This window comes from Ictalurus furcatus, chromosome 16 (assembly GCF_023375685.1).
Source record: "Ictalurus furcatus strain D&B chromosome 16, Billie_1.0, whole genome shotgun sequence".
In the NCBI taxonomy this organism is placed as follows: Eukaryota; Metazoa; Chordata; class Actinopteri; order Siluriformes; family Ictaluridae; genus Ictalurus; species Ictalurus furcatus.
Window position 1 is genome coordinate 10,510,114 of NC_071270.1, and position 14,513 is coordinate 10,524,626.

The 14,513-nt window shown below is 37.1% G+C and overlaps 1 protein-coding gene across 2 annotated transcripts in view; it reads right to left on the reverse strand.

Annotated features, from left to right (window-relative positions):
* Positions 1-279: 279 nt before the first annotated feature.
* Positions 280-14,513, reverse strand: part of rxfp2a (relaxin family peptide receptor 2a) — a 133,387-nt gene continuing 119,153 nt past the window's right edge. For both annotated transcript variants that reach the window (XM_053644953.1, XM_053644954.1), the window contains exons 10-18: positions 13,129-13,200; positions 11,627-11,698; positions 11,419-11,490; positions 11,228-11,299; positions 11,051-11,122; positions 10,729-10,958; positions 6,126-6,536; positions 3,163-3,381; positions 280-1,561 (exon numbers count right to left, since the gene is read on the reverse strand). In XM_053644953.1, the coding sequence (XP_053500928.1) occupies positions 1,296-1,561; positions 3,163-3,381; positions 6,126-6,536; positions 10,729-10,958; positions 11,051-11,122; positions 11,228-11,299; positions 11,419-11,490; positions 11,627-11,698; positions 13,129-13,200 (1,486 nt within the window). In that variant the 3' untranslated portion in view covers positions 280-1,295. The remainder of the gene's footprint in view (positions 1,562-3,162; positions 3,382-6,125; positions 6,537-10,728; positions 10,959-11,050; positions 11,123-11,227; positions 11,300-11,418; positions 11,491-11,626; positions 11,699-13,128; positions 13,201-14,513) is intronic.

Here is a 14,513-nt window from a genome sequence, read left to right on the forward strand (position 1 = left end):
GTCCATGGATGTGTATGTGTCTGTGCACAGCTATTAAACAAAAATGAATGTGGTGTTATATCAGGCTGCTGAATGTAACGGAGGCCAATGAAACTACATACAGTAATCCCTTACTGCATCTTGTCACGTGTTTGCAGTGCGCTGGATGGCACACACATCCCTATTCTACCCCTGACTGATGGATAAATTCCGTCATGTTACATTTAAAGTATCGACATAGAGTTTATGCGTTAAAGTAAAATGAAAAAGATTATGTCAACACTTGTGAAACTTTATCGATAATTCGCATTTCCATCAGCTATATCTGTAAACATTTTAATGCGCTAAACCTTTTAACCTTTAAAAAAAACACCCTTGGATGGAAACGTTGCTAATGATAGCTTAGCTGTGCCTCCCCTTGGCTAGAGACACCAAACTAGCCTAGTTAGAAAAGTTTTAGATTTTATCCTTCTGGTAATTCTACAAACAGTGAACACCCAAGGCAAATTTTATGATAAATCCAACTTTTACTGATCATGTAATGCATAGACACTCTAAAATTACTGAAAGAACTATGAACTTCACTTTGTAGTGTATTTTTGTAGGTTTGATAAGTTTTGAAAGTAACTTGGAAGTAATTAGTAATCTGATTACTTTTTACATGCAGTAATCAGTAATGTAATCGAATTACAATTTTAAAGTAGTAATTAGTAATCTGTAGTGGATTACTTTTTTTTTGAGTAACTTACCAAACACTGGTTATAAATGCATTCAGAACTTTGTGAATTGTATAGTATAGTGGAGTGCAGTTCCATTTGTGAACTGTACAGTATTCAGTTAGATGATTTTTTAAAATTTTCTGATAAATTCATCAGAAATTGGTCTTAACTAATGTACACGTGTAAAAGAAATCCTCCACAGGTCATTCATTTTAGAAAGCTTGAAGAAATGGCTCAAGAGCATTCATTTGAGATTTCAAGTGACCTACTGACACACAACTTACTGCACCTGTGTGAAGAGCAGCTGATTTCCTTATGTATCTCTGCTTTTTTACTCTTCTTCGTTAAGATGCTGGCCACTACCATTTAGTCTGCATTGATGGAGACAACAAATACAATTCCCCTTTTTTCACTTTTGTACATTAGCCACCTTTTTCTGCATTCATCCTTCTGAGAGAAAAATGAATCTAGAGCCACGCTGCTACCTAGAACCTACTTGCCGACCAATATTCCCCAGTTGTGTTTTGTATAGTACAGCGTTCAATTCCCATGGAATGCAGATGGGGTTGATGACAAAGTCAGCACTTTTCTGCTCCATCAGTCATACTGGGCATCCGCATCTGGATAGGTGACCCGAGACATTTTGCCTTTTGAATGGTAGAATGTATGCCTGGAAGGATCCATGTAGATTGTGGTGCTGGTGAGGCTCTTGCGGTCTTTCATTAAGGACGAACTGCGTTGCCAGCGGCACAGTAACAGCTCCACCTGCTCCCTGAAGAAGCTGGTGGTCAGTGTGTAGAGGATGGGGTTCAGAGCGCTGTTAATTGGCAGGATGAAGATCACTACCCAAGAGTTTATAGTGCCTGCATGACATGAACACACTTAATTAACAATTTAAGTTGTGTTTTTGACTAAAATCATATGTGCTTGGTTCAGTCTTTAATAAAAAAATTAGTTGAATAATCAGAAATATCATTTTCCTGTTGACCTTATGTTTAAAATATCTGGTCTTTGTAAACATGAAACATAACTTATCTAAAATGAAATAATATTTATCACATTATCTCTTTGGTCTTCAGAAAGAATGTGATTTGGTGCATTTATTAAAATATGTCTTAGTTATAATAATATAAAATAGTCATTAATATAGCTATATTGTTAATATTGCTAATTTAATATACAGTGATGTGAAAAAGTATTTGATTTCTTGTTTATATGTATATCTCATAGTAAATAGTTTTAGATCTTCAAACGAAATACAACACAACAAAAGCAACCCGAGTAAACACACAATACAGTATTTATTTATTATTTTTTTATTGAAGCAAAAAAGTTATCAAACAACTATCACCAATGTGAAAACCTAATAGCCCTCTTAAATGAAAGAGAGACCTGTAGTTCCTTTGATGTTGTCCTTGGCTCTTTTGTGACTTCCTGGATGAGTAGTTGCTGTGGTCTTGGAGGAATTTTGGAAGGTCGGCCACTTCTGGGAAGGTTCACTACTGTGCCATGTTTTTTTCCATTTGGAGATAATTGCTCTCACTGTGGTTCTTTGGAGTCCCAGAGCCTTTGAAATAACTTATAACTGATATACTTCAATCACCTTCTTCCTCACCACTTCTGGAATTTCTTTCAACTTTGGTATAGTGTGTTAGTGTGTAAGACCTTTTAACCAACTTCATGCAGTTGGAAAAGTTCTATTTAAGTGTTGATTTGATAGAACAGGGTTTGCAGTAATCAGGCCTGGTTGCGTCTAGTCCAGCTGAACCGCATTATGAATGCAGTTTCATAGATTTCACACAGGCCCAGTTAGTATTGGATAACTTTTTTGCTTCAATAAATAACATAATTTAAAAATTGTATGTTGTGTTTACTCAGGTTGCCTTTGTTTTATCTTAGATTTTGTTTTAATTCCTGAAACAATTCAGTATGATTTTATATATATATATATATATATATATATATATATATATATATATATATATATATATATATATATATATATAAATTTATTTCACAGCACTGTATTACTGCCAATTTTAAGTTCAGGCTCAGATTGCTAGTTTTGTATAACTAATACCTTATCACTATTAAGATATATTACATGGTTTTGTAGATTTCAAATATACACACAGTAAATGGAACACTTTTCGTAAGGGTAAACAATTACTTCAACAATAAGTGTGATTTAAAATTTCAGAAAAAAAAAGTTAGTTATTTTTAATATTTGGCCTCCATCCTACATTTAGTCAGTTGGATTAATTAATTAATTAATTAATTAATCAATAATTAATAATTTCTTCTACCTACTTAAAAAAAATATGGAGAAATTTATGCAAAATTTTATAAATTATCTAAAATCACTCTAAGGAGAAAACATTATTACATACTTATGAACACATCAGCTTTTTGAGGGTATGTATTTTATGGTAAATATAAAATCAACTGCAGTCCATTTACATGCCTGGTATCTCCATCTTCAGAAGGGAAAACGTTTTGACCAGGAATATTGGAATCCAGCAGAGGGCATCAGAGAACACAATGAAAAAGAAGCGATTGGCCACAGCCACATCTTTGTGCAAGCGATTACGCACATCTGTGGTGTTGATACCGGTCTTATAGATGGAGTAGAACATACTGGAGTAGCAGAAGACAATGACTAGGAAAGCCAGCAGGTTCAGTCCTGTTAACAGAGGAACGCATGATAAGCTACACACAAGATACAAACACACATGGCTATTTGCTTGCTAATCAGTTTGTTAATCTAAATACATTCTAGGAAGAACTCATTATAGAACTATAAAAATGGGGTGGACAAGGCCACTTCAGGGGTTAAACATCCATATACATAAAAATCTGTGTCAAAAACCATCACCAAAAAAAGCTGAAGGCCTATTCCATTTCTTTCATACACTATATGACCAAAAGTTTGCGGAAACCTGACCCATGTGTGCTTTTTGATCATCCCATTCCAGTTTTAAACCCCCTCTGCTGTTATAATAACCTCCACTCTTCTGGGAAGGCTTTCCACTAGATTTTGGAGTGTGGCTGTGGGGATTTGTATCCATCCTGTTCATCCAAAAGGTGTTCAGTGGGGTTGAGGTCGGGGTTCTGTGCAAGCCATTGGAGTTCTTCCACTCTACCCTTGGCAAACCATGTCTTTATGGAGCTCAAATTGTGCACAGGGGCATTGTCCTGTTGGAACATGTTTGTGCGCCTTAGTTCCTATGAAAAGAAATTGTAATGCTACAGCATACAGACATCCTATACAAGTGTGTGCTTCTAACTTTGTGGCAACAGTTTGGAGAAGAACCACATATGGATGTGAGGGTCAGGTGTCCACATACTTTTGGCCATATAGTGTATGAAGAAACATTAATTTTGAATGAATGAAGGACACATACATGTTTTTGCACATACATTTCAGGTAAAATACCGTTTCTGGCAAAGAAAGGTAAGTCATTTCTGAAATTGTTTGATTGGAAAATTTAAATTGGTGTGTTTATTGTGTGAAATCATTTCAGTGTCTTCTCTGTTGACTTTACTTAGCACTTGATAAGTACCTTAGTGAACTAGGTCCTCCTCTCGTATTAGGTCTTCTTTTTTTAATTGGTTTTATTTTTACTGATTTGATTACAGGTCAAACGTACTGCAGCTAATGTTATTAAGTATGTGGATAGATATTGATGTCTGGCAGATTTAACTTAGTCAATCCCAGGCTGCTTGGTGTGTATAATTAATTTGGTCAGATCCATTAATAAGAGAGAGTCCCCATGACTGCATAATAATTCTCTCTACCAATTGTATTTATAATAGTTGAATCCAGTGACACTACAGTGTAAATAATCCAGAATAGCATTTTCATACAAGAGTGTAAAATTTATAGTACTGTGCATATGTCAGAGACTAAAGTTTTGTTTTTAATTAAATGACCATAAAGCACCTTTTAATTATTTGGTGGAAAACAATAATGATGGGAAAATTTACAGTACATTATTTCCATTTTCAGTCAGACAGCCAAGCAATGCATATTTATGCAGGCCAATATTAAAGTTCAATATGCCAAATAAAATATTTACAGATTTCATAATGTTTTTATCGTTAAAGACATTTGTGTAATTTATGAATGACAACAATAATGATGGGAAAATGCATTGTAACAGAAAAAACTACTGCATGGCTGTTTGACTGAAAATTAATTAATGTACTGTACATTTTCCCATCATTAGTGTTTGCAACCAAATAATTAATAAAAAGTACTCAATTGCCACACACTCCACAATATACTGGATTGACAAGCATTGTCACTTTAACACTACACTTACACTGACACTATCATTACTTGTCACTTTACACTACTTGTCATTTTACTTATACTACATTTAAAAAAAATTGTACTGTGAAATTTTCTTATTTTTATTGTTCTTATTGCGTATTGTGCACAATTCTATTGTCTTGTCTTGTATTATATTGTTTTCTTATGTCCTTTTACCTTGCTGTCTTGAGAGGAATGGACAAAATAAGAATTTCATTGTACTAAGTACATATGACAAAGATCTTGAATCTTATTGAAAACAATATGGTGGTATCTTTTGCACAGCATTGTACATGTTGTCTATACCAGAACCATCATAACAACTGGAAGAAGGCATATACAACCGATCTGTGGCTCTGTACTCTAATATTGATTAACCAATAGAACCAATATGTGACTGACTGATAGCCCTTTTTTCATAATCATAAGTAAATACAAAAATAAATAAACAGGGGCATAAATAAATACAGGGGTTAAGGCACAGTGGGTTGCATTTGTACATTTCCCTGTTTCAAGCCTGAGCTCCCTGGTTCAAGCCTGCTTTTTCTATTCTCCCTGTTTCCATGTGGGTTTCCTCCAGGTTCTCTGGTTTCCTCCCACTGCCCAAAAACCCATAGTTCCTGGAATAGGCTCCTGACCCACCTCAACCTTGACCAGTATAAAGCAGTTAATCAATTAATTGTTAAGGAAATACAGTAAATGAAAAAACAACAACAGCAAAATCATTGATTAGGGAAAAATAAAATAAAAATTAGCAACCGGAGGACATCAATAAATTAGCTCATAAGTAATTATAGAAAAGCTTTCATACTTATTTTACTTGATCAATTTATCAGTTTTAAGATACATTTTTAAGATTTCTAAATATTAGGTTATTTATTAAACCATTTGCATATTAATTATTTTTGTATATACTCTGGATATAGTTATCCATGCACATGTTAATGTATATATAAAAATGTCAGTTCAGCATATGAACTACATTTTTTTCTCCAAATTTAAATTTAAATGCATTTGAACAGAATGACAGTAAAATCAATTATGCTACTGTATCCATATACAGCTGTCTGCAACACAAATTTTATCTCTTAAAAATAAAAACAAAAAATCACCAAGGAATATTCCTGTAGAGTAACCCTTAGCGGTGGGCTTCTCAAGCCTATCAGAATGCAAGGGGAAGCAGACTCCATTGCGTCCGTAGTAGTTGCCAAAAAGGTCATCACTGAGCAGAGGGACACCAGCTATAAGCAATCCTAGCAGCCAGATGGAGACAAGCACCACACCAGTCTGCAGCTTCCCAGGTCGCAGATGACTGAAGGGGAACACAATGACCAGAAACTTTTCCAGGGTCAGGTACGTGAGGAGGAGCACGGACACCTCGGAAGACAGCATGGACAGGAAGCCAATGGTGCGGCATTCCTGGCTCTCCATCCACAGCAGTGCATTCCGATTGTATTCACCACGGAACTTCATGTCAAACACACCCAAAAAGAACAGGTATACACCCATCAGACAGTCTGCACCTGCAGAAAACAGGAGAAAAAATAGTTTGAGGGAACACTGAAAAAAATTATATCTTAGCAAGTGAAGATATCTTTTATATAGGAAAGGATATCTAATAATTTTCATTTTGAGATTACTATATAACAAATATATAACCAGTAAGCCTTTTTATAGACATATGTACTAATTTCAAGCTTGAATTGTTTAATTCTATTAGCAGATCATTTAGTTATAAACGTTATATAGTCCATTTAAATGGTCTAGTAACAGAAGGTCAAGGTGAATGTACAGTGCTGTAAAAAAGTATTTGCCGCTTCCTGATTTCTTCTGTTTTTGTGTATATCTCATAGTAAATAGTTTTAGACCTTCAAACGATATACAACATTAAACAAAGGCAACCTGAAAAAACACACAATACTGTTTTTCTTTATTTATTTTTTTATTGAAGCAAAAAAACAGATATCCAACACCTATCACCAGTGTGAAAAACTAATTGCCTCCTTAAACTTAAAATCTTGTTGTGCCAACTTCAGCAGCAATAACTGCAACCAAATGCTTCCGATAACTGGAGATCAGTCTTTCACTTACTTCTAGGACTAGGACTTACTCCTATGCTTTGGATCATTGTCTTGCTGCAACTTGCAGACTGAAGACCAGACACTGTACTTTAGGATTTTCTGGTAGAGAGCAGAATTCATGTTTCCCTCAATTATTGCAAGTTGCCCAGGCCCTGAAACAGCAAAAATCCCCACACCATCACACTTCCACCACCATGCTTTACTGTAGGTATGATCATTTTGTTTACACCAGATGTAAAAGGACCTGTCTTCTAAACACTTCCACTTTTGACTCATCAATCCACAGAACATTCTCCCAAAAGGTTTGAGGATCATCAAGGTGTGTTTTGGCAAAATTCAGACGAGCCTTAATGTTCTTCTGGGTTAGCAGTGGTTTTTTCTTCACCACATTTCCATGGATTCCATTTTTACCCATCGTCTTTCTGAAAGTGGAGTCATGAATAGTCACCTGCATTGATGGAAGAGAGGCCTGTAGTTCCTTTGATGTTGTCCTTGGCTTTTTTGTGACTTTCTGGATGAGTCGTTGCTGTGCTCATGGAGGACTTCTGCCGCAGCTCTGATGACAACAGCGAGTTTACAGCAACTGCGCTCGGTTATACAGAGTTTCTGATAGGAGAGACTATTCCCACGTTAGATCGATCCATGTGGAAAGCTCTGAACACATGCACAGCTGCTTACAATGCAGGGCTGCAGACTAGTAACATGGATGAATAGAAAGCGGCTTCCTATAACTTGAGGAAGAGAGTGAGGGACGCAAAAAGGAAATGCAGGGACAAGATTGAACCCAGTTTGAACAGGCAGATTCCAGGTGTCTGTAGCAAAGCATGCAAATTGTTAGAGTGCAAAGCCAGCCCCCCACCATCAACAATGGCAGCGCCTCCCTAGCCAATGACTTGATGATCTTTTATTTGCATTTTGAGGCTACCAGCACCAACACAAACCAGGAAAACCATGAGCAGGAACAATCAGGTCTAGCTGGGGAAGAGGAAGGACTGGTCATTTCAGAACTGGTCATGAGGAAAGTGCTATACAAAGTTAACACCAGAAGAGCATGAGGCCCAGAAAACATCCTTGCACCTGTGCTAAAAGTCTGTGCTAACCAACTAGCACCAGTTTTCACCACCATTTTAACCTCTCTTTCAATCATCGGGTCGTTCCTACATGTTTCAATTTCTCCACCATTATTCCTGTCCCCAAAACCCCCTGTCCTGTGTCCCTGAATGACTACCGCCCAGTAGCACTAACTTCTATGGTGAAGTGCTTCAAAAAACTGGTCAGAACTTACGTCTGCTCCTCCCTCCCCATCAGCCAACAGGTCCACAGATGATCAACCACACACCGTTTAACACCACTGTCCCCTCACACTTTTGCAGAAAGCTCCAGAACCTACTGTAGGGCTGAACTCCTACATATGACACTGGATCCTAGACTTCCTAACCGGATGTCCCCAGGTGGTCAGGATAGGAAATCACACTTCCTCTATGCTCACCCTCAGCACCAGAGACCCTCTGTCCTCAGCCCACTTCTGTATTCCCTCTATACCAGTGACTGCACAGCCAAACACAGCTCCAACAAACTGGTGAAGTTTGCAGATGAGACTGTGATGGTAGACCTCATCACTAACAACAACAACAACAAGAGGCCTACCTAGAGAAAGTAGATGTCCTCTCCACATGGTGCCACAATAAGAATCTCTCCTTGAATGTCACCAAAACTAAGGAGATGATTATTGATTATGGGAGGAAGCAGGTGAGGAATTACAGCCACCTGATGCTCAATGGGGCCACAGTAAAGAGGGTGAGCAGCTTCAAATACCTAAGAGTCCACCTCACAGAAGAGACATCAGTGCCTCAACCATCTACGATGCCTGGCCAGGTCCAATGTCTCTCACAAAGTGTTGAGGGCTTTCTACACTGGGGCTGTGGAGAATCTTCTCACAGGGAGCATCACTGCCTGAGTTGGTGGCACCACAGCCCAGGACCGACAGACACTAACAATAGTGGTGGGGGCAGCAGAGAAGACCATCAAGACTTCTCTCCCCTGTATCACAACACAGAAGTTTCTACCCTCAGGCAATCTGGCTTCTGAACACTTGAAAGTCTGCATATTCCTACCTCACATACAACACACATACACAAAGCAATTTGCACTCTAGAGAAGGAAAAATGTATTATTTTGCACATTGTAGAAACTCTATATACACTTTAAAACTCTGTATATCTGCTCCCACACATCATATTCTATTAAATTCCATTTTTTCATATCATATTCCCTACAACCCCTTATATTTAGATTTTTTATTCTACAGCCTATTATGTTATTCTACATTCTATAGCATTTTATTACATCTACTGTATTTTATTATTTTACTACATTCTATTTTATCGTGTGTGTATATCCTTAGTCGTTGTTGGTCTGTTTGTTAGTGCACTGTGGGATGAGTAACTAAGGAAAAACATTTCACTACATTATATCACACATGTAATATGTATGTGACAAAATAAGAACCCTGAACCATGAATTTTGGAAGGTTGGCCACTTCTTGGAAGGCTCACTACTGTGCTAAGTTTTTCCATTTGGAGATAATGGCTGTCACTGTAGTTCTTTGGAGTCCCAGAGCCTCTGAAATAGCTTTGTAACCCTTCAGAGACTGATGTATTTCAATCACTTTCTTCTTCATTATTTCTGGAATTTCTTTCAATTTTGGCATATTGTGTTACTGTGTAAGACCTTTTAACCAAATTCGTGCCGTTGAAAAAGTATTCTTTAAGTGTTAATTTGATTGAACAGGGTTTGCAGTAATCAGGCCTGGCTGGATCTAGTCCAGCTGAACCCCATCATGAATGCAGTTTCACAGATTTCAGGAATTAGTAACTATGGGGGCAAATACATTTTCACACAGGCCCAGTTGGTATTGGATAATTATTTGCTTCAATAAATAACATTATCATTTAAAAATTGCATGTTGTGTTTACTCAGGTTGCCTTTGTTTTATCTTAGATTTTGTTTTCATTTCTGAAACAATTTAGTATGAGATGTACACAAAAACATAAGAAATCACAGCACTGTACTTTTCTAGCTATGGGACATAATTAAACTCATTTGAAGGGCTTCAGTGACTTCAGTGACAGTCTGCACACATTATCAGCCACAGCTGATTATGGCTCTGGTAATTATCTTCATGCTGCAAAAAGTTCGAACAAAAAATTGCCTGAACCTGTGCAGCCCAGATCTCACAGGACAGGATGCCCCTTTTACTGAAATCACACATACCTCCAAACACAGCCACATACAGATTATAATGCAGACATCTACATTTATCTGATCATGAGGGTCTTTTGCATCAAATGTTTTCATGATTTATCTTACTGGTCTACTTGTCTCTGTGGCTAATATCCCCATTCATCACTGTTTTACCATAATTCTAACCAAACCCTTTCAACAGTCTCTGTTATGTCATTTATAAATAAATGGCTGGTCCTGTCAAATCTGATCATAGTAACTGAGTGTATGTCAATTGAATTTGTGACATCACCACAAACACTGTTTGTCAATTAGGTGCATTTGTGCGTGTTTCAGTAAATGGATGAGTGATGGATGACTTGTGTGTTTCCTTTGTGCAATATAAACCCACAGCACAGGACTTTGATGCACACTGCATGCAGGTGGTTTTCTGCACGAATGCACGATCGCATTCCAATAACAAAGAGATTTCCAAAGCAGGTGATGAAGGCCATGACCCAGACGGACACTCTTAGGATCATGTTGGCCAATAGGTCCTCAAATGAAGAGATCCCGTCTGTGTTGGGTTTGCACTTACGCACATGTGGTGCATAGGAACAGTACTGAAAATCCTTAAAATATCTGGACAGGAGAAAATTGAGGCTGATTAATAATACATACATACACTGGGCAAATCCTGACAGCATTAGCATAGAAGGAACTACAGCACGTACATATAAGACAGTTTGCCCATGGGGAGGAACATCTTCGTTTGTATATCAGGAATCTCAATGTCCTCCAATCCTCTGCAAAACACAGTCTGATATCACTAACAGTGCTGATATAATAGTAAATATAAACACTTTGCACAATATTATGTAATTTCCAAAGCCACTTGTTAATTTACTCACAGAGACTCAAGCTGAACCAGGTGATCAAAATGACCAGCATGAATGTGCAGCAAAGGATTGTGTGATATATTTCTGCAAAGAAACCCAAAACAGAAATCTATCACTGTAATCATCTAAAATATATTTATTTTTAAATATAAGAATTTAGCAGAATTCTACACCTGCAATAGTAGACAAAGAAACTAACTCACAGTTTCAACAGTGATTTTAAATTCTCAAATATGTTATTGGGAAGGTCAGCAATCCTGTTGCAGGACAAATCCCTATAAAGACAGGAAAAGAAAGGAACACAGGAAATTATGTAAGTAGAAGCATGTGTCTGTTGGAAAAGCAACCCATAATCATAACTGATATTGGATAAGATGAAAATGTACACATGGCACTCTTTCATGTACTCACAGCTCTGCCAATGCTCCAAGTGACTGAAAAGTGTTTTCAGGAAGAGTCCTGATTTTATTCTCACGCAATGATCTTAAAAACAGGAAAAGTCTGTTATAAAAATAAATGATGACTAATGAACACTCAGAAGACAGTATCTATGATCATCTTTATTTTAGATTTCAAAATCTAAAACTACTGTTAGGAAAGGCTAAAAGTAGGGATAGAATACTTACCTACATCTATACTGAAGTACTACATAAAATTTTCAGGATAGTCAAATTTTTAAGAAAACTTATCATTTGCAAGGTGGCAAAGTGGTGCAAAAAATGGTATTGGTATCTAACAGCTCCAAGGTCTCTGGTTCAATCCTGAGCTCATATTAGTGTTTGTGTGGAGTTTCTGTGCATGTTTTCTTTGAGTGAGTTTCCTATGGATTCTCTAGTTTCCTCTAACGTGCCAAAAACATGTGAATAGGTGGATTAGCTGTGCTAAATTACCTCTAGGGTTGAAAGAATGTGTGAAAGCTGCCTTGTGACACTGACATGCCACTGAAAGCCTCCGGATCCACCATAAACCTGACCAGGATATAGCAGCTACTGAAAGTGAGTGAGTGAGTGATCTCTTTCTTTTATGCTACATCTTATGGCAATTGACAGAAAAGGGAAAACCAGAAAACAAAAAACTCCTGTCCCAAGAGCTCTATACAAGTAAAACTGGCAATAGCACACAGGAAATGTAAATACTTTGGGCTGTCTAGAAATTCAAGCGAAGACCATGCCTTAACCATATGAATATGGAATTCCTTAAACATAATAATACTTAAGTTCCCATCTCTGAATATCTTATTCAATATGACACAAAGGCAGCAGTAAGGGAAAAATGTTCAAAGAAAAAAACAAAGTTAATGATTCATAACCAAGCTGCTAACCTACACGACCACTGAATACTTGACTTTTTGCTATATTAATTGCTTAATTAATTATTTCTGTAATTTCTAGAAACAAAATAGGCAAAATTTCATTGCTTAATTATTAGCAATGTACTATACACTCACCGCCCATGTTAACAGGAACACCTGTAAATCAACTAGGTGTTTCACACAGGATGTTGATTGTTTTTTGCACCAATCTGTATAAACTCTAGAGACTGTTGTGTGTGAAAATCCCAGGAGATCAATAGTTTCTGAAATACTCAAACCAGCCCATCTGGTACCAACATCTATGCAACGATCAAAGTCGTAGAGATCACACTTTTTCTTCATTCTGATGTTTGATGTGTACATTAACTGAAGCTCTTGACCTGTATCTGCATGATTTGTATGCACTGTGTTGCTGCCACATGATTTGCTGATTGGATAACTGCATAAAAGAGCAGGTGTACAGGTGTTCCTATTAAAGTGGACGGTGAGTGTAATTTGATCATACATTAACACTATAACACCGGCAAACCTTAAGCATGATACTGAGCAATTTGTGATACTTTCCAAATATAACAATACTCCGAGGCATTAAACAACTTACAGTACTGTGAGCTCACTACATGTCATGAGAGTGGAGTAATTCAGCACCTCAATGTGGTTCTCAGCAAAATCTCTGAGTAGAGAAATATAGAGTTTTCATTAGATAAAACAAAAAACAACAGAAATGAACAGTTTTAAAAGCAGTTGAATATGTTACTATTACACCCCTTTAACTGGTGACAAGAAATGGAAATTCAACAATGCAATATACAGGGGCACAGCATATTACTGTCTTGTTGTTCTGACAGAGGTGGACTTATTTCTGTGATGAAAAACAGAGTCTATGGTCGTGACATAAGACTTAGTACCAGATGTATTGGCATTCAGTCAGTGAATGACTCTTCTAGTATCTATCATTAGCAATCAGCTGAGGCTTTCACACTCAACAAAACAGACCTCAGATTTCTCAGAGAGAGAGAGAGAGATAGAGAGAGAGAGAGAGAGAAAGAGATAGAGCGAGAGAGATTGAGAGAGAGAAAGAGGACATGGACAGCCCACTCAATATAGCAACATAAGCCAATTGAATCCTCATGTGCAAAGGCACAGTATGTTCCATTTCCATTACTCTGAGCAATTTTTACAATTGCTCACAAGCACGATTCACCGGCATGATCACTTTTACATATATATCTTTTCACAGCCCTGCAATTTAGTACATCAGTTAATTACATGAACTAAATACACAACTACCATAACACCACAAGCATGTCTCAAATCACAACCACTTATTTATCAAAACACCATCATTACTTCTCTTCTAATGAGAACAATCATAGTACAATGACCAAAAAACACTAACAACTGGTGGCATTACAGTAAGTGCACTATATAGGTGCACCTAAAAAATTTTGAATATTGTGGAAAACTTCCTTTTTTTCCCCATAATTTAATTCAAAAAGTGGAACTTTCATATATTCTAGATTCATTACACATAAAGTGAAAACTTTCCCTTTTTTGTTTTAATCTTGATGATTACGGCTTACAGCTCATGGACATCAAAAATCTAGTATCTCATAATATTAGAATAAAGAATTTATAATACAGAAATGTTGACCTTCTGAAAAGCATGTTAATTTATGCACTCAATACTTGGTCAGGGCTCCTTTTGCACAGATTACTGCATCAATGCAGCGTGGCATGGAGGCAATCAGCCTGTGGCACTGCTGAGGTGTTCTGGAAGCCCAGGTTGCTTTGATAGCGGCCTTCAGCTTGTCTGTATTGTTGGGTCTGATGTCTCTCATAGATTCTTTATGGGATTCAGGTCAGGCGAGTTGGCTGGCAAATCAAGAACAGTAATACCATGGTCAGCAAACCAGTTACTAGTACTTTTGGCACTATGGGCAGGTGCCAAGTCCTGCTGGAACAGGAAATCAGCATCTCCATAAA